The 23483-nt window shown below is 32.9% G+C and overlaps 3 protein-coding genes across 4 annotated transcripts; all 3 read right to left on the bottom strand.

Moving 5' to 3' along the window:
• Window positions 1–673: 673 nt before the first annotated feature.
• Window positions 674–4039, bottom strand: LOC131633464 (transcription initiation factor TFIID subunit 11-like). The gene is made up of 4 exons (XM_058904180.1): window positions 3626–4039; window positions 3448–3535; window positions 1343–1442; window positions 674–1179 (listed from the first exon to the last, which is right to left on the bottom strand). Exons 1-4 carry the CDS (start codon window positions 3934–3936, stop codon window positions 1052–1054), a joined length of 627 nt encoding a protein of 208 aa, XP_058760163.1. The 5' UTR covers window positions 3937–4039; the 3' UTR covers window positions 674–1051.
• Window positions 4040–6381: 2342 nt separating this feature from the next.
• Window positions 6382–9350, bottom strand: LOC131633433 (uncharacterized). Of its 2 annotated transcripts, XM_058904148.1 has the most exons (6): window positions 9252–9350; window positions 8945–9023; window positions 8777–8872; window positions 8593–8696; window positions 8361–8497; window positions 6382–6681 (listed from the first exon to the last, which is right to left on the bottom strand). In XM_058904148.1, the coding sequence occupies exons 2-6, from the start codon at window positions 9002–9004 to the stop codon at window positions 6599–6601; spliced, it is 480 nt and encodes a 159-aa protein (XP_058760131.1). In that variant the 5' UTR covers window positions 9005–9023; window positions 9252–9350; the 3' UTR covers window positions 6382–6598. The 2 variants fall into 2 exon arrangements, with proteins under 2 accessions (XP_058760131.1, XP_058760132.1); XM_058904149.1 differs by lacking the exon at window positions 9252–9350 and having other exon boundaries at window positions 8945–9042.
• Window positions 9351–14942: 5592 nt separating this feature from the next.
• LOC131633449 (uncharacterized) lies at window positions 14943–22853 on the bottom strand. Its single transcript, XM_058904164.1, has 9 exons — window positions 22739–22853; window positions 19586–20508; window positions 18326–18956; window positions 18112–18225; window positions 16845–17048; window positions 16593–16690; window positions 15568–15667; window positions 15324–15422; window positions 14943–15223 (listed from the first exon to the last, which is right to left on the bottom strand). The coding sequence occupies exons 2-9, from the start codon at window positions 20503–20505 to the stop codon at window positions 15161–15163; spliced, it is 2229 nt and encodes a 742-aa protein (XP_058760147.1). The 5' UTR covers window positions 20506–20508; window positions 22739–22853; the 3' UTR covers window positions 14943–15160.
• Window positions 22854–23483: the final 630 nt, after the last annotated feature.

The following is a 23483-nucleotide window of genomic DNA, read 5'->3' as shown; positions in this document are numbered from 1 at the left end:
GTATAATCTCAATCCATTTACTCGCCTTTGGGATGATGTTGATATTGGGTTTGTAGTGTTGTGGTACGTTCAGGTTTTAAAAATTTGAATGGTACGAGATAGATATTTTTTAATTTTTATTTGAGTGAGTAATGGTATAGGACATAATTAACAATTTCCAAGGAAAATATTAAACCATTGGCCTTTAAATAATTGGTCTATTATCCTTTGGCAATTTGTTAATGCATACTATTTGTGATTAATTTTGTAAGAACATACATTTTCAATGTCTAGCGGAGTGGATTGAATGTATTTTTTTATCTGCTTCTATTAGGAAAACCTAGATACAATTTCTTAAATGTGATTTTTATTACTAAAAATATGGTAAGTGTATCTAAATATCGCTTAGAAAGTAAAAATAGGAGAAAATTAAACATGTGTAAAAGAAAATTATACACTTGTCATATTTTCATTAAAAATAGTAAAAACCACACCTAAGAAAAGAAAATGTATTTAAGTTTTCTCTTTTCATGAACTCTATTAATTTGATGACCACAAAATTCCTAGTTGAAAAATTTGTTAAACTTTAATATGTAACAAAAGTTGAATTTGGAAGTGTACCAATTGCCATTTCCAGTTGATTCATCTAAAAGCTATAAACTGACTAGCATCAAACTATTTTAGAGGGCAAATATTCACACAAATTACTCCTTTTTAAGAATTATGTACAAACAAGGATACACAAGACACAAATTACTCCTTTGAATCCTTGCACAATGATCTTCATTGTTAAACACCAAATAGCAAAATTCTACTTGCTAGGGTTACTAGTTGATGGAGGAAAAGGTAGTAATACAATAAAAGCATTGATTATTAGTATTTGACACAACTAGAAATAAATTATGTTGCCAAGTCCATAACATATTTTATTTTGTAGAAGACTTGCCCATTTTACCTACCAACATTGATTCACTCATTCCACTTGATTGGATAAGCTGGATTAAATATTTTTCCTTCCTGCATGTCACTGTTGTAAGCCAATCATATGATACCAAGAATCATATTCATTCCATTACCGAAATAGCCTCGAGGTTGTTCTCTTGAAGACTTTTCCTTCAAGCTTTAGTCGTCTATGTGCTTCTCTCAAATGACATGGCCGGATTGGTCCAGATTCTTTCCTCTCCTTCATAACCATTCTAGCTGCAATGATAGAGTACCTGATTAATGGAAATAATACACTGCAACATTTTTACCTTGGAAACACACTATGTGCAGGACTGGTCACTATGTTATTCATTTGCATTTTTCTATTACTAATTATATTAAAAGGAAGCATGTTACGTTTGTAAAAGAAAACTAATACCTGTTTCCACAACTTCACCCACAAACACTTTTGCTATCCCTGATACTGCAATTGTAATTGGTATAGAGATTTTCTGAGACCCAGTGATGCTTGCTAATAACTGCTTTCAGGCAACCAATAGAGAAGTGGTCACTTGAGTGTTGTGAGCAACCTTGATTTAGTATAATATAAATTACCAGTGTAAATTAAAATGCAAAAATGGCATTCTAAGACTTCTTGTAGAAGAACATGAGTTCAAAAGAAGCATCGATGCACAGCCGAATATGACAGAAACCATTGTTGAATAATATACACGGAGGAGTTAGGTTAGCTCAAGTGACTATACGCATTGGATTAGAACTAGTGGACCCTACCCTACAAACATCCAATCAACTGTGCAAAAAATATTGTATTATTCTCTCTTACAGGACAATATCCTATTATTCCAAAACCAGAGAGGATCAAACCAATTGTAGCTACTATAAATAATCCGAACTCAACAGTTTAAAAATTTTCTATTCAACAATGTCATGTGTTTATGGTGGTGTAGTTTGATCATTTAAGAGTCTTGCAATTAGAAATAGAAATTACCCAATCAGTTTGGGATGAAGGAAAACAGAAAGCTGAAGGTCGATTTATGTTCAAGGATACAATACCAGCCTAGCCTAGCATCAAGAAATAAATAACTTAAACATGAATTAATTAGCTAATGCTATTTTTGTTTGATATTCTGGGAAGAAGTTGGAGGTCACTGACTCATTCACTGTCCAAGAACCCATAACAGAATGTAAAATAAACATCCGACACTTCCATATTGAGCATCTCACTTTAAAGTTGAAGTAAAACAGTATTAACCATTGACGAACAAATCAATAGTTGATATTAGAGACACATCAAAATAAATCACAAGCTTGCAGAAGTAACACCCCTTGATTTTATTACTTTACTATCCACTCACTCACTGTTGAGGGGCAGACTCTAACACTCTCTCTTCTATTAAGTGAAATTGACGTAAGTCCCACCATTTTATAAGAGACCCATTTTCAAAATGAAGGTATCTACAAGAATAAGAAAGAGAGTACTAAAGTGAGGATTGTTAGTATTTCCCTTAATGTATATCCAGATTAAAAATAAGAACTTTGTTCCGTGGTGAGGAAGAAGCAATAGCGAAAAAATTAATAAGAAAAAAGAGTACAACAACAAAAACCAACCAAACCTTGTCCCACTTAAGTGGGGTCGGCTACATGAATCAACTTCCGTCATAATGTTATATCCAAGACCATGTTTCTATCCAAATCGTTAATCTCGAAATCTTTTTTAATAACTTCTCTTATAGTTATTTTAGGTTTTCCATTACCTCTAGTTGTTTGACTCATCTTCATCTAATCTACTCTCCTTCCCACAAAATCTACAGGTCTTCTCTCTAGATGTCCAAACCACCTAAGTCTATTTTTTGCCATCTTTTTTACTATACGTGCTACCCCAACACTCTCTAGTCTCTAATATTGTCATTTCTAATCTTACCTTGTCTAGTCTTACCACACATCAAATGCAACATCGTGTATTTTTGTGTTGATTCTTAACCATCCAATATTTTGTCCCGCATAACATCACAAGTCTTACACGGTCCAATAAAATTTTCAGTTGAAGAGTAAAAGTGAAAAATTAAATCATTCATTTGGTTCCTAAAATCCTAAAAGATCAATCTATCCAATTTAGTCTCTAAATAAACAATATAAACATAATAAATAATCTCAATAGAATTTCAAGTTTTAAAAAAGGTACAGTCGCATTGATGACGCGCAAAGGTATTCGCAATTTAGGTCGGTACATGTCTCATGACCCTGCTTACAGTTGTCGTAGTGTGAATTAACCATAATTTGTTCTTTAACATAAAAATGGTCAATAACGTTATGAGAATCGGTAAGTAACTTTGTCGCAGCTGTTTTCGCGGTTACAGATCCTATTTTAAAACCCCCTTTGATAACATCTTAATAATAAAGTCTAAATTGACATATTTAATATATTTGAGAGACTAGTTACCCATTTAAATAGTTTATGTACTAGATTGAAAAATGGATGATATTCTAGTCACTAAATTTATGATTTAAAAGTGAAAGAAATACCCGTTTCATATTAGCTTTCTGGAATCCAGCTCTACGAAACGACTCATATCTACTCATTTGCTCTTCAGTGAACTGCGACAAAATAGCCCTAAAAATTCACAAACAAAAATAACAGAAGAAAAATTAGGGTTTATAAAAAACGAAATGTCATAAAGAAAGAAAAAACGAAGTTACTGACTGCATCTTAGCCATTTTGTGAGGATCACCAGCAGTAGGAAACTTAGCGAGCTCCACATCCATGTTATCTTCTTCTTCATCATCGTCTTCGTCTTTATTCTTGGCGATTGCGGCGTTGTTACTGGAGTTGGTGTTTTTGAATTGGTTGTCTTCTTCGTGAGTGTGTGTGGATTGTGAAATCAAGGAATTGGAAGGTGGATTTTCAGTGTCTGCGTCTGGGTCTTGTTCGGTTTCGATTGGGGATTCTGGTGGTGATTCCTCGAAGGCTGCTTCGAATGGATCTTTTGATTGCTTCATTCTGTTGGAGCTCATAAGATCGTAAGGTTTGGATATTGTAGTAGGAAGTTGTAGCGAAATTGTTGCTAGTTTAGAGCTACAAAATGGTGATGGATCTCGCACGTGTTCACTTCGTTTGTTCCATTGTAATGATGAATTTGTTTAAATTGTATTTTATTTTTATGTATTTAATTTTATAATTAAGAATATAATAAAAAAATTATATTTTCAAATATAAATTTAACAGGGTATTATTAAAAAAAGTTATTCACTTTGGTGAAAATTTGAAAAATATATCATAAAAAATTGAGTTTTATAATTAAGGAATTAGAGAGTGTATTTTTTTTTAATTCCCAAACAAATATGTTTAAAAGTGTCTAATAGAAGGAAAAAGAATGGTTAAATAAGTTTATCATCCTTTAAATATATGATATTTTAACTTAATTTTTTTTTACTATTTTATATTAATAGATTAAACAAAGACGGATAAATCTGTGGCATAAAGATGATAAAAATTTATATTTAAAACTCGCGTCATTAAAATCGTCATAAAAGATCATTATTCACGAGTGAATCTAAGATTCGGTCAATAAAATCCTAAATTTGTCACTAAGAGACATTATCATCATCTCTCTTTTATTTTTTCATTCAATCCTTCAAACAAAGTAATAAATAGTGTTTTAAAATCTGGACAAAACCAGCCGGTCTAACCGAAAATTCTAAGGTTCATTGGTCAAGTCTGATTACTAAATCAGATAAACTATTGAATCAGTGAAAATCGGTCAGAACAAACCAAAACCAAAACCAATAAGAGCGATCGGGTTAAATGCTTGCTTTATTTTTTTCTAACACACAACAAAACTATTTTGATAATTTTAAAAAAAATTATATTAAAATATAAGTAAATTTTATTCAAATCTTATTTTGAATAATTTTTCCTTCTTAAAAATAATTTATTAGACACTGCAATTATTTTATTATTTAATTTATGTTGCAATTATACTTTGTTCAATATTTATTTAGATTTTTAATTTGTACTATTTTGTTGTGTGTTTGGATTTTTAATTTATACTATTTTGTTGTGTGTGATAATTATGTTTATAATTTAATTTGAATTTTTACTTTGTATTAGATGACTATGTTTATAATTTAAATTTAAAGAATAAATTTGTAAAATTATGAAATTTTAATATTTTTTAGGTGTGATAAATTTTTTAGAGAAAAAAATCATGTTCAACTTTTTTTTTTTTTGTTAAGTAGCTTAGTGGTTGGAATTCACCCTTAACAATGAACAAGTGAAATATCATGGATTCGAACTTATCTCCTTACACTAGTGAAATATCATGGATTCGAACTTATCTCCTTACACTAGATATCCTTCGCAGCTATCAACTGAGTTGGCTTAACGGAGTGGAGCGGAGCAATTTTTTTGTTGCATTGGACAAATTTTTATCTGACCATGGAGATTATTAAATGATATTCAAATAAATATGGTTGAATTTCACTTCATTATAAAAAAAAAAAAAAAAAGTAAAAGGATGAGAGCTATACACATTTAACTGAAAAACAAAAGTTAAGGTTGTACTGGTTTGAATCTAGAGAGTAGAGACAATTATCTGAAACGATGTCATTGTCACGGGTGTTTAGTCATATGAGATTATGAGTATCTTTAGACAGTGCAGCTTATGAGGATTTGAGGTATGTGAAGTCTAGACTTTGACTTGATTTGCATTATCTCAGTTTTGTAATTTGTTTTTGTTGTGTAGTGAGTAGCTGAACTATAATATTTCTTTTTTAAGTGTCGCAGACTGTATGTGCTTAAGATAGATATATATGACACTGTGGGACAATCTATGTACTTGTGTTTTTTTATTAGTTTGATAATAATAAAAGTTGCCTTTTAAAAAAAATCAATATTGCATATACACCAATATTCCTCTATATTGAACCTTAAAATTACCATTACTATTGTTTGCTTATTTTTTCATGCTTAGCAATGATAAGATGCTTTCCATGTCTAACTATATTTATTGACGGATCTAGATTCAACTCAACATTTATCTCCGGCAACAATTTAACTGACGGATTCTGAGTTCTTGTAATGAATTTTCATCTTCATCTAATGAGACAGATTTGGCGTCCAAACTATCAATCTATATTTAATTTATTAATATAAAAGAGTCAAAAAGTTCACTTGACACCTCATATCATCATCTTTACCACGTTGTCATGGCACATGGTGAGTCACATCATCTTCTATCAATGAAAGTTAACTAGAGGAACGATTACTTTGGACAGAAAACTTTTGGGGAATAATGCTTGAATAAATTTTTTGGAGACTAAAATTAAAATAAGATATATTTAGAACCACAAAGATATTTAACCTAAAAAAAATACACAAATCTCCTCCTCATCTGTGAAATTTTGTTATTGTTCTAGAGTGTCTCCTAATTGTTTGCATAGAAATTCAAAAGAATTAGAGAAGTTCAAAGTTTAGAAATCCATTTAAATATATGGAGGTTAAACACTACCACAGGACAGTAGCATCTTGGAAAATAATAAGTGATTGGTAACTCACATAAATCTGAAAGCAAATTATTAAACCGATTCATGATGCGACAAGATTGATACCATACCATGCTCATTGAGATAGCAACTATCTAATTAAACAAGGTACTAAATTGATCTATCTCCGCACTTAAAGTTCAGGCATGCCCCTTCCTGTTTTAGCATCGTATGTCTTCTCATACACATGTTCCATTGGAGTATCCTTGGGACCAGCTGTCAAATTAATTAACAAACAGGTTAACTATAAGATACTGTAGGGTTTTTGAAGAATGCATCTTTCATAACTAACAAAGCATGGGTTTCCTCCAACTAATTTTATATATCCATTCCAAATTTTGCGCATTTAAAAGTTAAAACAGCAGATGAAATAGCAAGGAAAATGACACTGGAACACGAGAATGAGTTCATATCAATTACATCTGCAATGACCCGAGATTTTGACTCAATTCATTACTTAACTTAAACCTATCAACCCAAATTACTCAATTCAATACATTAGTGTTATACAAGAGAGCACAATGCTTCAAAACAGTGTTATCAATTGCGGATAGCAGAAATTAGCATATTGTTAAAATTCTGCCATGCAGCAGTGCTATAAAGCCGCTATAGCGGTTGTTTGACAACATTTTGTACTAAATAGTATATGGCAGACTATTTAACAACACTGTTTCAAAATAATACACATGTTGGAAGCGTCGGTCAAATGCTAAATGCATTTTACAATTTTATACCACCAACAGCAATGAAGCCCTATTCCACTAAGTGGAGTTGGCTACATGAACTTTTGCCATAATGTTCTATCCAAAACCATGCCTTTATCCAAATCATTAATCTCGAAGCCTATCTTAATAATTCCTCTTATAGTTTTTCTAGGTCTTCCTTTACTTCTAGTTGTTTGACTTCTCTTCTTCTAATCGACTCTCCTTAGCACAAAATATACAGGTCTTCTTTCTACATACTCAAACCATCTAAGTCTTCATTTTATTATATGACCTATGGCATAAACTTTTTGAAGTGCCAATTTTCTCTCTCGATTTTAGATTTGGTTCAATATTAACTTCATACATACTAACGTTTATGTGGTAAAATTTTCATACAGGATCCCTGTGTTTGAGTAATTTTGTATGTATGTCTCTTATTTGTATTTGTACTTGATTTTATAAATGTAGCATTCTACTTGAGTTTCTGCATAAGCAATGCATGTCCATTATGCATTTGTCAAGGCAGAGAAAAGAAAAGAAATACATTTCCAAAAGCAAGGTTTGTAAGGCAATGGAAAGGAATTTAATTAATCTTACACCTTTAATGACTGACACTATACAACATTTACAGTCCTTGGGATTAACGTCTTTAAAAATAGTTATCATAAAAAAAATACTATAAGAATCTTCCTAACTATGCGATTTTCAAACAACGGCTTAGTTTCTATCTACATTTCAAATATTTAGAAGCACCCCCATTCAACTTTTACATAGACATCTCTAAACTTATAAGGACTTTCTACTAAGTCAAAAAACATAAGCTTATTTTAATCGAGTCTCACAGGTTAGACGCTAATCCAAGCTAGGCCTTAATCTACTGGCACCCAACTTTTCCAGAGACTTTCTTTTATGTTGTGCTAACTAACTAACAAAACAGTTATAGTTATGCATTTCAACAAAAGGAGTAACTTAAGAAGATGTCTATAAGGTGTAAGGCAGTTTGGCTTTTTCAATGACAAGCTTATGGATAACTTCGTAAGTCTAAATATCTTTTTTATGTATGCCACACTATTGGATTGTTGTACACGCCTTTCCCATGTCAATCCAAGTTTGGTTTCAGTTCCTTGCTTTCACACGCCTTTCTCAGAAACCTTAATAAGAAAAAAAATGGTGAGATTTTCAGAAACTTACCAACGGTAGGTCTTGGTGTAGTTCTAATTTTTAAGATTTCAGGACGAGGAATAATAGAGCCGGAAGCTCCTATTCCCCTGGACACTCTGACTTTGGTACCATCTTCAAGATACTTAGTTCCAACCTTGCAAGGCTTCCTGGATAAGTAAAGGTTACTTTGATTAGGGTTATCTATATCCCCCAATATCTGAATATTCAATCACAAGTTCAAATTGTGAAGAAATGTATATACCCTGTGACTGGATCAAGTACTTGCACATTGGAGGCATGAAGCGGGGCTTCAACAGTAAAGATACCCCCTTCATGACCTTGCCCTTGCTTGATATGCTTCTTTACCTGTAAAGAGGAGTAGGAAATCAATCCAGGAAATTGACAGCATAACAAGTGAGATAGTTCAAGTTGTGACGATTTGTAACCAGATTTTTGCCTTCAACAATGACACGATTCTGAGATCGAACAACACGCTTAATAACCCCAGTCTCGCCCTTATCTTTGCCCCTTATAATCATAACCTGTTAGAGATGAATAGATGATGAGAAAGAGCATAGAGAGAGAATAAAAGAATGAATTAGGGTTAGGCTTACATTATCCCCTCTCACAACTTTCCAATGCCTAATCAGTTTCTCAGCTGCTTTCCAACCCATTTCACGATAACCTTACTCTCTAAAACCATAAGAAAACACTGTTACACTTTGAAAACAACTCAATTAGCATGTATAAATCATGCACTGAAATAAGGTAGTAAATCGCGGCCGCTACAGTGATGCCAAGTGCGGCGTGTATCACTGTGGCGGCGTGCATTTCAGGAGAACAAGACGGCGCCTGAAGCTGCCGTTGCGGAGTAGAAGGAGGAGGGATGGCGAAGAAGAAATGAAAAATCAGAAAACTAACCAGTGAGCGGCGTGCTTGAATTACAAAGTGCTTGAGAAATCACAATATGAACCCGTTAAACGAAAAGGTAGAACTCAAACTTTGCAAGGTGTTTTGATGAAATAAAAAAAAAAAAAAAAACTTATTATTTATTGATAAAACTAAAAGAACATAAATAAAATAGAAAACAATTTTTAAAAAAATTAAAATTTTTGTCAAACAAAACTTTGTTCCTCTATTATATTTTATTTTTTGGTTAAATATGTTTTTGTCTTTATAAAATTATCTTTTGTTTTTGGTCCTGTTAAAAAAATGACATGTTTTGATCTCACAAAATTATTATTATTATCCACGTAGTTTTAGTCTCTGCTCTTAAATCGATATGTATTTTTTAATGATTATTTTACAGACATATTTAGAACGTCATATAAATTTCTCATGAAAAAAGGAACTCAAAATTTGATTTATAAGTCAAGATTTGCATAAATATTATCATTATTTTTTGAAATTTAAAAATTTCATATTTAATTCTTCTCATTTTAAAAAAGTATATAATTTAGTAAAGAAACATTTTATAGTATTTTAAACCTGTAGAAAAAAATTATTCCAAAATTTAAAAGTTTAAGGATAATTAAACAGTTTTTAAAATTTTAGAAAATAACATAGGGATTAAAACTGAGTGTATAAAAATTTTGTAGGGACTAAAATATATAAACTTTTTATAGGGACTAAAAATGAAATTTGAGATATTAATGGAGACCAAAAATATATTTAATCCTTTATTTTTTTTAGTTTTTATTTTAAAAATTAGATTTTTTTTGTCCTTTATTTCATGTTTTGTTTTGGATTTTAGTCCCGTAAAAGTTTTAGTGAGGTGATGTTGTTATTGATGATTGTTTTCTAATGGCTTAATTTTGGTTTTCACGTTAGAATAATCATTTTAAAATTAAGTTATCTTATTAAATTTAATATTATTTTATTTTCATTATTATTATTATTATCTAATTAAACTTAATTTATTTCATTAATCCTTTTTGTTTTTACTAAGTGACTTATGAAAAATTTGAAGAAGAAAGGTCACCAGTTAACACATTGAAGTCGCCCGACGAAGACGAACTCCTCATCTCCATTGCCATTACCATCTAGTTTTCTTGGATCGCTATTCGTGTTCACAACCCGACAACATTTCCTGAATCATTGTTGTTCGCAATTCAACACTCATTCAATCGTTGCTTGCGTTTGCGTCTATCTGAAATGTCAAACCCAACTTTTGTTTCGAGGTAAGTACATCTGTTCTACTGATTTTGAGTTTCAATGTTTTGCTTTGGATTTATGTTTCGAGGTATGTACATAAGGTTTCTACTGATTTGTTTATGCTTATGTTTGGGATTTATTGTGGTCCCAGTTTGTTTTTTTGTGACATTTTGTGGTCTCGGGTTCATGTTTGTGATTTGTTTATGTTTACGTTCTGGTCCCTCATTGTGTATAATGAGGAGTTAGTTTATTACTTTCTTGTTGTTCCTTATGGTTGGCCCTACCAGCTTTACGGTGGTGTTTTTTTTATGTGTAGGTCAACTGAAAAATATGTTGTTAGACTTAGAATACACCATAGAGAAAATTTGGTTCATCATCTAGTGAAATGGTATGTTGAAGGGATTGTAACTGAAATGAATTGAGATTGGGATGTGGACTTAATGTCCTATATGCAAATTGAAAGGATGATTCAGAGTGAGGGGTATTGTAATATACAGTGTTTATGATATTGGAATCCTAAGTTTTCTTTTTGTCATGGACTTCGACCGTTGAATGATGACAAAGATGTGTTAAGGTTCATGGAAGATGTTAGAGGATTTAAAGTCATTGACGTTTATGTTGAACACAATGTTGAAGAAGTTAATATTTAAGATGTTGGGTTTGAAGACGATAATGGTGAAGATGCAAATGTTGAAAATGTACATGTTGTGAAGGTTCAAGAAACACAAGAAAGAGGGAGTCATTGACGTTTTTGCGCAATTACAAATAAACTCAACAATGATAAAAATAAACTCAACAATGAGATGTTAGAGGATTTAAAGTCATTGACGTTTTTGCGCAATTACAAATAAACTCAACAATGATAAAAATACTCAAGGATTTTTATATTGGTTCAATGTTAACTAAGTTAATCCAGTCCACTCGTCAGAGTGAGTTCACCTTCTCAATAAAGACGTAATCTACTAATCAATCAGATTACAACTCAAAGACTAACTGTTAATGACTTCTCGAGGCTACTGACTAAATCTAGTCCCCCCAAGGAATACAATCTCAAAGACTAACTTTCAATGGCTTCTTGAGGCTACTGACTAAACATTACCCCCCAAAGGAATACAATCTCAAAGACTAACTGTTAATGAATTCTCGAGGCTACAGACTAAACTTAGTCCCTCAAGGAATACAATAAGAGTCACAATACAAAGTTTGTATGTTTATGATAATGCTTCTTAACAAGTTGGCACACAATATGAAATTCAGACTTTACACTTCGAAAGATATATAATAAAAGTATCTAAGTGTAGTGAGTGTAGAATGATATATCTCTTTTCTTTTTCTCTTTGTTTCTTATTCTCTCACACAGAGATTTTCTCGACAATTCTTTTCTCGTAATTATATACAGTTTCTTTACATTGCTTCGTTGTTCATCAAACTTCCTTTTCTTCTTTAAATAGTTGATGACTCAGTTAGAGAATGGAATTGAGTGGAAATGGAAACTCCATCAATTTCACAGCTATAGTGGTGGTGCGAGGTTGAGCCGTAAAACATGGAGATCTATTGGTAGTATAGTCCTTTAAGATTTCTCAGCATATTTGTCCTTTTATGGAAACATTTAATTTTTCCTCTTGAATTTACTATTCCCAAGAATATTCTTTCACTAATTGTTCTCCCGATCATTGGCTTCGTATTTGTGATGATTTGAAGCTTGATTAGAGTTCAGAGCCTTATATATTTAGACTTAGAGTCTAATAAAAATGAGATCTGCGATATCAAAGTGATTTTGGCTTGATGATACAAATGTGTTGTCTTGATTATCCAGATGAACATTTCTTTGTATTTCAACTTTGATTGTCCAGAGTCCATAGTCTCTTTGTTTAGAGTTCAGAGTCTGCTTAGTCTAGAGTCTATAGTCTGCTTTGTTCAGCTCTGTCAAGAGTCCAGAGTAATTTTGTCCAGTTTCATATTCGGCACACTTAATGAAACGACTAGTGTACAAAATTGTTAGCCATACTTTTATCATCAAAACTTAAGGAATACAGATGTAGAACCAAACTTGATCCAACAATCTCCCTCTTTTTGATGATGACAAACACATGTATTTTGATGAAAAAATTTTACTCAATAAATGATCAACTAAAAATTAGATTTAGGTTTGTAAGCCCTCCTTGAATTTTAGACTTTCAAAAAAAGTTCTTAGCTTAAGCATCTAGAGTGAGGTTTGCAAGCTCCCCCTTAGTTCAAAACTTTGAAAAATTTAGAAATAGCAAAAAATTCAATTAAGCATAATAATTTCACCAAATTTAATCCATAAATTTTATGAATGTTTGGGATTTTATCATGGGATAAAAATGAATCAAGTTCAAATTCTTTTATCCCTCTTTGTCATTAATAAAAAAAAAAAATAGACAGATAGCATAACACAGAATTGATTGAAAATGACAAGAAATATTTCATTAATCAGTAAAATATAAAATAGATAAATTTAAGGAGGGGTGATAGTCTCGCTAAAATGTTTGACAACAATTCCTTAATCCTGTTGCTTGTCTGAGATTGAGCCCTGATGACTTTATGTTGTTGATCCAACCTTGTCCTTACTTCCTCATTTTCTTTCTTCACCTCATCTAGAGTCTTCAAGCTAACAGCAGAAATAGAGGATGTTCCAATTACCTTTGGTCTTTCCATAAGTAGAACTGGGTCAGGTGCTGGAAGCGTTAGAATCTTAATTCTTCCTTTTGATTCATCAACATAATTCTTAAGTTCCAAAATAGGAGACATAGCTTCAGAGAATCTTGCTGAGAAGTTCTTTAACACTACACCATAGGATGATACTTTGAGGAACTTGGTGTAATAGAGACTGCCCATAGTTTGTACTAATTCCACAATGCACCTCTCAGCAGGATTGACACATACAGTGACAGCCTGCTTCATAAAGTGTAGACTTTCTACTACCTTTGATATTAATGTTTCATCAAAAGAAAGCTTGGGCGGAGCATTCTCGTTGATATTAATTTTGAGAAATGCTTGAACAAAAAGAGGTGAGAGAGAGAGATGAATGAGGTTTAGACGATTTCATCAACGAGTTCAAGTTCAGATTCGGAAATGAGGGTTGGAATTTGGTTATTAGTGGATGTTTCGGGTTCATAGTTAAGATGATTTCAGAGGATGGATGAGGAAGGTTTTGGAAATCAGGGATTTAAACTTGTCACTTTTCACAAAGTCAGCGAAAGTTTTAGAGTTGGTTCCAGAGATGGAGAAAGATGAGTCAACTGAGAATACAAAATTTTCATGCAAAATATCAAATATTCAGTTTCACAGGATATTCGGTTTCACAAGATAAGATAATTGATAGGTGAGAAAGAAATGGTGAATGAGTATTGTCCCACTGAAAAATAAATTGCAAATATTTTTACAAAATCATCAAAGATTGAGTTATTTTACAAGTTGAAGATGTTTAGAATGATGCGAGCTTGATTTAAGGAAGACAATGTAATAATTAAATCAAGTGAAAGAAATTACAATTTTCAAAAGAATATTCTAGAATTGGTAGGAAGGGTGACCAAAAGATATTAGTAAAAAAATTTGACTTTTTCTTAATCACTGAGTAATAGCTTGTTAAGTATAGAAAGCTTTACTTAATGCCCACAGTTACTTAGTTGTTAAGTATAGAAAGCCTATAAAAGGAAGGTCTATTATAAAAAATTAAAGTATATGAATGAAAGAGTGATATGTAGGAATCACAAAAAGGGACCCGAACTCTACCCTCGATCATACCCATTTTCCGCACTTATATGAGGGAAAAACTAAGATTTTATCGCACCCTTAATATGGCCACCATATTTTTTACGGACTTTTGCGAACACAAACATTAACATAAAAATTTACAATTTTAGACTTAAAAGATGCAATGCCTGCAACATTTTAAGCTTAAAAGATACAATGTCTGCGGCACAATACAAGATTTTAGACCTGCAACAAAGTCTGCCCCGCTTTGCTTTTTACGTGACGGACTAAACGGAACAAGCATGTCCGTTTGCCACCCCTAGTGATAAGAACATTGCTTTCTTTGTGTTATTAACTTTAGTTCATCTTGAGTCTAATTTTATAACATAGTTTTAAAAAAATATCCCAAGAAATTGGATATAACCACTTTAGAAAAAAAGCATATCTTTAAAGCTAAATAAATGAAAATTTGATACAATTTAACCATTCATTGTTTTCGGAAAGAAAGCTGAGCAAGATTTTTTGCAGAGCCGATATTTGATTGAGAAATTATTTCAAGGGACTTTACCCATCCAATTATTGGGTTTACGAAATTTTGCACTTGACATGGCCTTCATTGATGATCATGTAAGCACGCAATAATAAACAGCATTGCTCTTGCCAGTGCAAAACAATATACCTTAAAAAAACCTGTGTTTCCATCTAGTTGTAACACATCTGACATAGAAAAGGAAGTACCAATGAAGTTATCAACTTGCAGATTTTTGTATGCCTTTTCATTCACTTTTTGATGTCTAAAGAGGGAAAATAGTACACTGTGAAAAGGAAGTATATCCTTGTTACAATTTCAACTGGTAAGCAAAATCATGCTTTTCTTTACCTTGTTTGAAAGATAAAATGAAACAGCTAAGACAACACGTCTCAGCATGATAAATTAACTATTTAAATCCTAAGCATAACTAGGTGATTGATGACTTGCAGACCGGGCACAACCTTTTCCTACCAAGCCAAGGATCAATACACTGCAACAATATGGAGGTTAATGATACACATCAGCATTCTTACAATTTCTTTAAGTAAATAAAAAAAAACAAAATAAGTAGATTATTTTATTAGTCTTACGTCTTTGTGAAATTTATGCAAACAAGGAAGGTGGCGAATAATGTCGCCTTTGACAGGGGTCTCGATACATATGGCACAGTTCTCTGTGAAGTTGTCATTCTGTAGCAAATGAACAACATTAAGTGTTGAACTCGACAACATTTACTTTCCCCATTAACTGGTTCTATGTCCCAAAACCGAAAAACTGAACAGAAAAAGGAAGGGTTCTAAAAAGAGTAGAGGGGGGGTCAGCTGATAGATTTACCTGGACGGTGGACTGAGGCAAGCTATTGATCAAATTGGTAGATGCACCAGTATGCTGGTGGTTTTGATCATCAAGAGCCAGTAGCATTTCATAATCATCTCTGCATGATGGCACGAGGAAAACATGAACTTCTAAGGTTATATATTTAAAGAAAGCAGAATAATGCCAGACAAAGCTTTCCCTATACAATAATTGTGAAGCTACCATGCACAAGAACCTTGTAAGAAAATCCAGATATCAAGAAAAAGAAAACACATGCCAAACTGGGTCTACTATGGGCCCCTTCCACATCCAAAAGACTTCTTCAGGTCTTTACCAGTGCAAAAAATCCGCCACAAATGGAAAGTAAGAAGATAGATTAACACAGCCATTTTGGTGGAGGGTAGTGTAATAAGATAATAAACCAAACCAAATGTTACAAGGGAAACATCTGCCTGGTTGATTCATCTATCATTTTACCATCTATAGTGATAATTTGGTTCTTAGCCTAAATGAAAATATATTTGCTTCTAAGTTACCAAACACCATCATATATACAATGTTCCGTCAACATACAATTAGAAGCTGTTTAAGTTATTTGATTGTATACAAAAGGAGAAGAGAAATAATAAGGACTTTGAGTATGATAATGGTATAATATAATTGATAATGACCCGATACAAAAGACTGATCACTAACCGGCTAACCGCTATTTATAGAGATGCAAACACCTAATCAATAAGAGAAACAATTCATGATAATAACTGAGTTGAAAACAAATCTTCAGACTAATCCAATGAGATGATTAGAGTATGCTATAATAATCTTAAAGGTATTAAAAGATATTTCATATATTCTAACGTAAATAAAAAAAGATGATTCAAAATGTACATCTTAAATGAGAGTGAAATACACCTACCCACCAATAACAAGAATTAGAGACCACCTTGTTAATGATGCAATGAGCAAATTCTGCTGGTTGTCATTCTACATAAGAGTATGGAACATGACTTAAATTATGTGCATAAATTATTCTAAAAACTTACTCATTGAAATCACGATGACCATTAAGGATGTTATCAGCCATTCCCATATCATTAAAATCCCCTACTGCATCCTCTAATGCTTCCAATATATCAAGTCTCTGCGCAAGCGAGATAAATGCAATTGGTAACTTAGTAAAAGTTCTTGCTATTTATTTAGCTGGTTATTAGACCATGCAGGTTATTGAAAAATAATTTTGCAGGGATAAATGTTTAAAATAATAAGATGAGCAAAATGAAAGAGTAGGAAAATACCATGTCTAGGTCCATATCTATGGGAAACTGGGGGCGTCTTCCTCTTCCTCTAGATGATACGATAGGTCTTGACGATCTAGTTGTCATGCGGCTCCTAATCTGCGAGGCTCTATTAGAGAGAGGAACTTGAGGCAAAGTTCTCCTATTTGAAGGATTTTGATGAGGTCGTAAACGAGGCTGTCTATTTCCCCTCGAAATCCGTGTCTGTATAAGTAAGTAAATAAATAAATAAATATAGATTGCTCATTAATTAACACATTAAACCATTCATGAATAACAGAACCATTACCCAGTCAGCAATCAGTTATCACTTAGCAATTCTCTACACTTAGCCACACTTTGATGAGCATATTCAAGGTTCACGATACCAATCCCACTATTTCTTATGGACACAAATAACATCAAACCATACTATGGCGGATGGAGGAAAATCCGCAACCCTACAGCTTTTCCATGGCACTATGTTGAATTTTTGCAACCGCAATCTACCATGGCGCCGACATGGCCACAATTTGACAACATTGCTCATCACAAATCCAATAGGCTATGTTTGATTGTAAGAAGAAAGAGTGAAGAGATAGAATTGAGAAAGAGTATGAGGAGAGAAAGAAGTGAGAAATAGAATATATTTAGTGTATTGTTTGGTATAAGAGAAATAGGAGAGAGAGAAATATGGGTTGTTCTCTCTTGTTTGGTTGAATAGAAAGTGAAAAGACAGAAATGATATATTATATTTGAAAAGACAAAAATATCCATAAACAGACACCATTGTAGTCATTTATCTTATTAGAATTTCATTCTATCTTAATTACTTTATTATTAATCAAACTAACAAATGGGTTAAATTTATTTTATATTCGCTCTCTCTCTCTTTATCTTTCTCTTATCAACTTCTCTCAATCCAACCAAAGGGTTAAATTAAATGTAATAGTTTAAGCCAAGTAAGAAATAGAAGTCATTAATACCTTACAGATCTCTTACAGAGAAATAGAGTTAAGCACAAAAATAAATAGAGATACCAGGGTAAGCAGTATGTAGATTTCAAGTGCCTTGGCACTCCTTCCTTTAAATTCTACATTTGAGTTTTTTAAATTTAAAATATATTTGGAAAATGACTAAATCGTGATATATAGAACTGAAAGGCACAGATTATTTTATTAACAGAATATTTGGTATAACTCACATAAAAGAAATTTTGCTTATATAGAAAAGAGATCTATAGTAGTATATATTTAAATCAGAGAGTAAGAGAGAGAGACTCAGTTACAGGATGAGGTATCTGATGATTATCAGCAGATGTGTGCAGAAGATCCCCTGCATCCTGCAGCTCCCGTGCTACATGTTCATCAACCTGCAGTTCCCGTGCTAAATGTTCATCAATCTGCAGCAAATCAACACATAACAAGTTATTGTAATTAAATACTTGCTTTAAGTCTTAAAAAACAACTAGCATAAAAATTGAGCAAAAGACAATAACTGACCCAGCTGCTTTCAAAATAATCATCATTATACAGTTGTTCTTGAAGTTCGCGTGCCAATATCTCATCTGCTTCTAATTGCATTGCCCGGGCAACCGAACTATTGTTGTCATTGTCATTTTCACCTTCAATAAGTCCGTTTGTGAAACTTGGTATGGATAACAACTCAACAACTTCAGGAGCCAAGACACGACTTCGGGATGAACTTGATGATTCTCCAGATGTATTGACGAATATAGTTCCAGAGTTATGAGATGCTACATTAGGATTTCTAGAAGATGATTCAGGTTTCCTTTGCCTTTTAGTCAGCGAGTCAGCCGTAGTACTGGGTCTAGTTGACTGACCAACATCTGGATAAATCAACGAAGCAGGTTGAGGTGTATGATCTGATAGAGAGCCAAAAATATGCTTACCATTTTGACTGCTCCCAGTGTCACTTCTGTCCAGTCTGTTCATATTCTGTTTGTGAACAAATCTCTCACCATTATAATTATTCCTTGAATGATGCCCATTCACACCATACAAGTGTTGATTGTTACGTGTAGTTCTCCAACCACCTTGTCTCTCCCAGTTTTCAAATGAATTTCTTGGTTTATTACGGCTACCACTGGCCTCTTCATGATTGACCACGGGGCTGCAAAAGAAGCATCAAATTTAAATGCATTTAATCTCAGCATAAGTATTCAACAAAAATGAGAGATGGACTGATTTAAACTGGAAACCAAAGAGAAACTAGATTGATATGTCTAAACGTCGTGTCATTTTACTTCCCAAAATGATTTTACAAACATCGAGATTACTTTAAAAAACCACCCACCACCACCAGTCCCCCAAACCTAAAAACAAACAAATTAAGTTTTGCAATGCATACAGGATGACTGCCAGTATTCATGTGTTCCAACAAAATATGTGCCACTGCCCTGGTTTAGTAAAATAGTAGAGACATATTGTGAAGCAAGATTGCAAAACCACAGGATCTGCATCATATATATAAATGAGGAAACAAACCCTTTTTTCAATTGCATACTGGATAGTTTTGCCTTGCCAAATTGTTAGATTCATTGATTAGTATGTTCTTCACTAGTTTGCTATATCCTTTGTGTCAGTTAATTTTTCATTTATGAATTTACAATTTAATAAATGCATGCCGAGAAATCTTGCCTTATTCATTCTTGATGCAAGGCGGCAAGATTTCCAGGAGAGGATATATGACCCTCAGGTCATCCACTAAGAAACACTTCAAATCTGAAAGAGATAGTTTACCTGCTATCGATGTGAATAGTTCCAGCATTAGCTCCGTGTGATGAAGGATGAATAAGTAACCCCTTTCCTTTCGCTCTACCGCGGTCTCTATCTTCAGCAACAATATCATCAACACTAATTGGAGACATTGTATTACTAGAAACTGAATGCCCGGTACGGATCTGTTCAACATTATTGGTTTCAGAGCGGTTTTGTTCAGCTGATTGTTTTGCCCTTGTTGCAATATTTTGTGGTGAAATGCAACCATTTCGTACCAATCTCTTGTGCCCTCTACCCCCTGGAGCAGTGGACAAACGAGGAGGCAAAGAAAGTTGATTTTCACCTTTAGATTGAGATTGAGAATCATTGGACAGAGAAATGCTTTTTCCACGGTCCATAAATAGATGAGGACCTGGAAGTGTTTTGTTATCTAGTTTACACTTTCCAGTAGCGGCAGATGAATCAGTGATTAAGGGTAACGAGGAGTTACCAATACTTGCTTTCAAGTCTTTCTTGTCTTTAATTGTGTTATCTCTTGATCCACGATGTAAGAAAGCTGGCTTTGGCTGTGGCAACTGCCCATTCTCTTCAGTCAAATCGAAAACAGGAATGCTCCCATGGTGAGATGACTTAGAAGGAATCATAGAGCTTAGAGTTTTCCCTTTCTCCATCTTCCCGGCTCCACTAGAGCGTGATGTTCCAAGTCCAAAAACTTTCTCAGATTGGGCTCTCCTAAACATGGAAGGCTTTTGAGAAGGATAAGGTTTATCTGGGGACAATATTATATAATTGTTGCAGTTACTTTTTTCACCATCAATAGGAAAAGCCCTCTCCCTGTTCTCACAATTACCTACACATTTTCGATCATTGTTTCTAACATTTGATCTATCGGGGGTATCAGGAACATCAACAATCGGAACAAATTCCATATCCTCCTCCATATCCTGTTTTCCATTATATATAACTATCAAAAAAATACCATAAAACATAAAGTAACAATTATAATCGACAGCAACTTATGTGCATAAAATGTTCTATAGACTGCAAGAACACTGGACATACAAACTCCGTACAAGAAATTAACACTCAGTCCACAATATTGAGCAGCAAAATGATTGCCGGGAATATAACAGAAAATATCATAAGGATATATGAACCACACTTTAACCAACACTATTTAAGAAGACGTATTCAAAAAGACAAAGTGAAGAATACAACAAGAGGGGGGAATATGAATACAACAAATACATGAGTGTAGCAAAACAATCCAACTAAATGCCTTTACATTTCTTCGTCAAAAGCCAGCCCCTTAGGGCCATGCAGCTTATACTATAATGGTAGCCAAATGCCTAATCTTATCGGAAGGAAGTTGCTTATATAAAGAACAGTCCTTAAAAATGGAATCTCACACCTCAAACCATGCATGCCAAAGTGTAGAAAACATTGCACATTTGGCTTTTTTTTACTTCAACCAAAACTATACGAAACTGCATTAAGCAAGCATCTTGAGCACCCCCAACATTCTTCAAAAATATCAAAATAAAGAACTCCACAATGACATAGTAGCAGCAGAACAATATAAGAAAGGATGAGGAATTGATTTAGAGCTTACATCAAGAACTAAACAGACATTTCAGGTACTCAAATTTTCATATATCCCCAAATACAATTTCATCATCAAACAAGTAAAATATAGTTAAATAAATATTGCAGCGCAAATAATAAAAATTTACCAACAGGTCTAATCTGGGCTTACAATCTGATGCACCCCATCAAAAATTCAAAATTAAGTTAAACAACATTGATTCTTGTTTTAGTAAACCAAGATCTGAAGAAGTTTAGTATGATAGTGTAGAAATCTCATGATAGTGAAAGAACTAATTGTTTCAATCACACACACACACACACAACTGCAAAATACAGAGCAGATATTTCAAATTCAATGACATCCGTTTTAAATGTCACACCACATCTTGTGAAACCACTCGGCTGGCCACAATATCTAAGTCATATGACAACCGCAACTACACCAGGCTGTGATTGCAGACCACATAGGCCAATGTTAGCCCTCATCAGCTCACAACAGCCTTTAGGTAGCCGCAGCTACAAATTAAAACCCTACTTTTATCCATCACGAAACTCTTAGGATTAGAACCTAGGGGTCAGGGACGAAAAATTAAAATAAAACTTTTATTTGAAAAATTAATTAACCAGTTTCTGACAGGCACATTACAATCAACACTTCCCTAGATTGCAACAATTTTGAAATGACCCATAAGGTAAACAAAGATGAGCAATATCAGCGTTGCAAATCGATTTTAATAAGCAAAAATAATCAATTGCAACTAAGTCATATGACAACTGCAACTACACCAGGCTGTGATTGCAGACCACAGACCAATGTTGGCCCTCGTCAGCTAACAACAACCTTAAGGTAACCGCAACTACAAATTAAAACCCTACTTTTATCGATCACGAAACTATTAGGGTTAGAACAAAGGATCAGGGATGACACATTCAAAAAACCTTTTGTTTGAAAAAAAAATCAACCAGTTTCTGACAGGCACAACACAATCAAAACTCCACATGATGCTAAACTTTTGAAATGAAACTTAAGGGTGAGCAAAGATGAGCAATATCAGTGTTGCCAATCGATTTTAATAAGCAAAAATAATCCATTGCAGTAGAAACTTAACCTAGCAAGATTGAAGTAACAGAAAAATGATTATCTCAGAAAACCAAAAGATGAATTCAAAAAAGTTCAATTTTTCCATCAAAAACAATGAAATCCCATAAATTTACTGTAAACAATAATCCAACTTCACTAATCGATGACTTCAATAATCACAATCATAAAAAAATTCAAATAAAACTGGAGAAAAAAATTGCTTCAATGCAGCAAAACATGATTTATCAAAGCATAACCTCATCAAAAATCATACAAAGAATTGATAAAACTAAAACTTTACACAAATGCATGAAAATTTTGAAATCAAAGTGAAACACCATCAATCTCAGATAAAATATCCTAATTGAAATGATAACATAGAAAGATAAAATGCGATTATACAATCGAATTGTTCAAAACTAGAAAGAAATTGTCATTACATAAAAAATAAAAAACCGTTGCTACGTACATTCAAAGCAAAATTCGAACAAGACAAAAAGAAATACCTGATTAGTAGCGAGATTGAAAGCTGAGAGAGAGAAAGAGAGAGGGGGGGAGAGAGAGGATGGGAATTTATCAGTGCGCTTAATGGGCCCGATCTGTACCGATGAGAAAAGTAAACTCGGGTCGGGTCGATTGTCCAAACCAACCCCAATTAAACATGTCACCCCACATTTTTTTATTTCAAAATTACACTTGAATAATTTAGTGGGATGAAGAATGAATTTTTCGGAATTTCGATTTTTTTTTAAAAAAAATACTACTATAAATTTAAAATTTTTGGTATTTTTTAAATTTTCGGTAAAAATTCATGGAAATTTCTAAAAATCTAGTATTTTTTGAAATTTCTGATACATCCCTAAATTTTCGGTAAAAACGCATATTTTTTAAAAATTAATGATTTTAAACAAGGGTATAATGATAAAAGCATACTCTTGAGGGGATAACATGTATAATTTGAGGGATGACATGTATAAATCTCGAATATATGATGGCGAGAGAGCATGTGACAGCAAGAAGACCAGCACAACACACGGTGAAATCTCATGAAGACGAATTTCACCTTAATTTTTTTGTTAAAACAATTTTTAACCGTTAATTAATTATAATTTAATGTTAAAATTTACCATAATTATTACTTTTAAAATTACTCATTAGTGTGGTTGTAATGCTTTGTAGACTTGGTGAAATGTTTTGTCTAAGAAAATGAGAAAATGAGATTAGATATATGTGTTTTATATGATAGTATAA

This window comes from Vicia villosa, unplaced genomic scaffold (assembly GCF_029867415.1).
Source record: "Vicia villosa cultivar HV-30 ecotype Madison, WI unplaced genomic scaffold, Vvil1.0 ctg.001125F_1_1, whole genome shotgun sequence".
Classification (NCBI taxonomy): Eukaryota; Viridiplantae; Streptophyta; class Magnoliopsida; order Fabales; family Fabaceae; genus Vicia; species Vicia villosa.
This window is presented reverse-complemented; position numbering and strand designations above follow the sequence as displayed.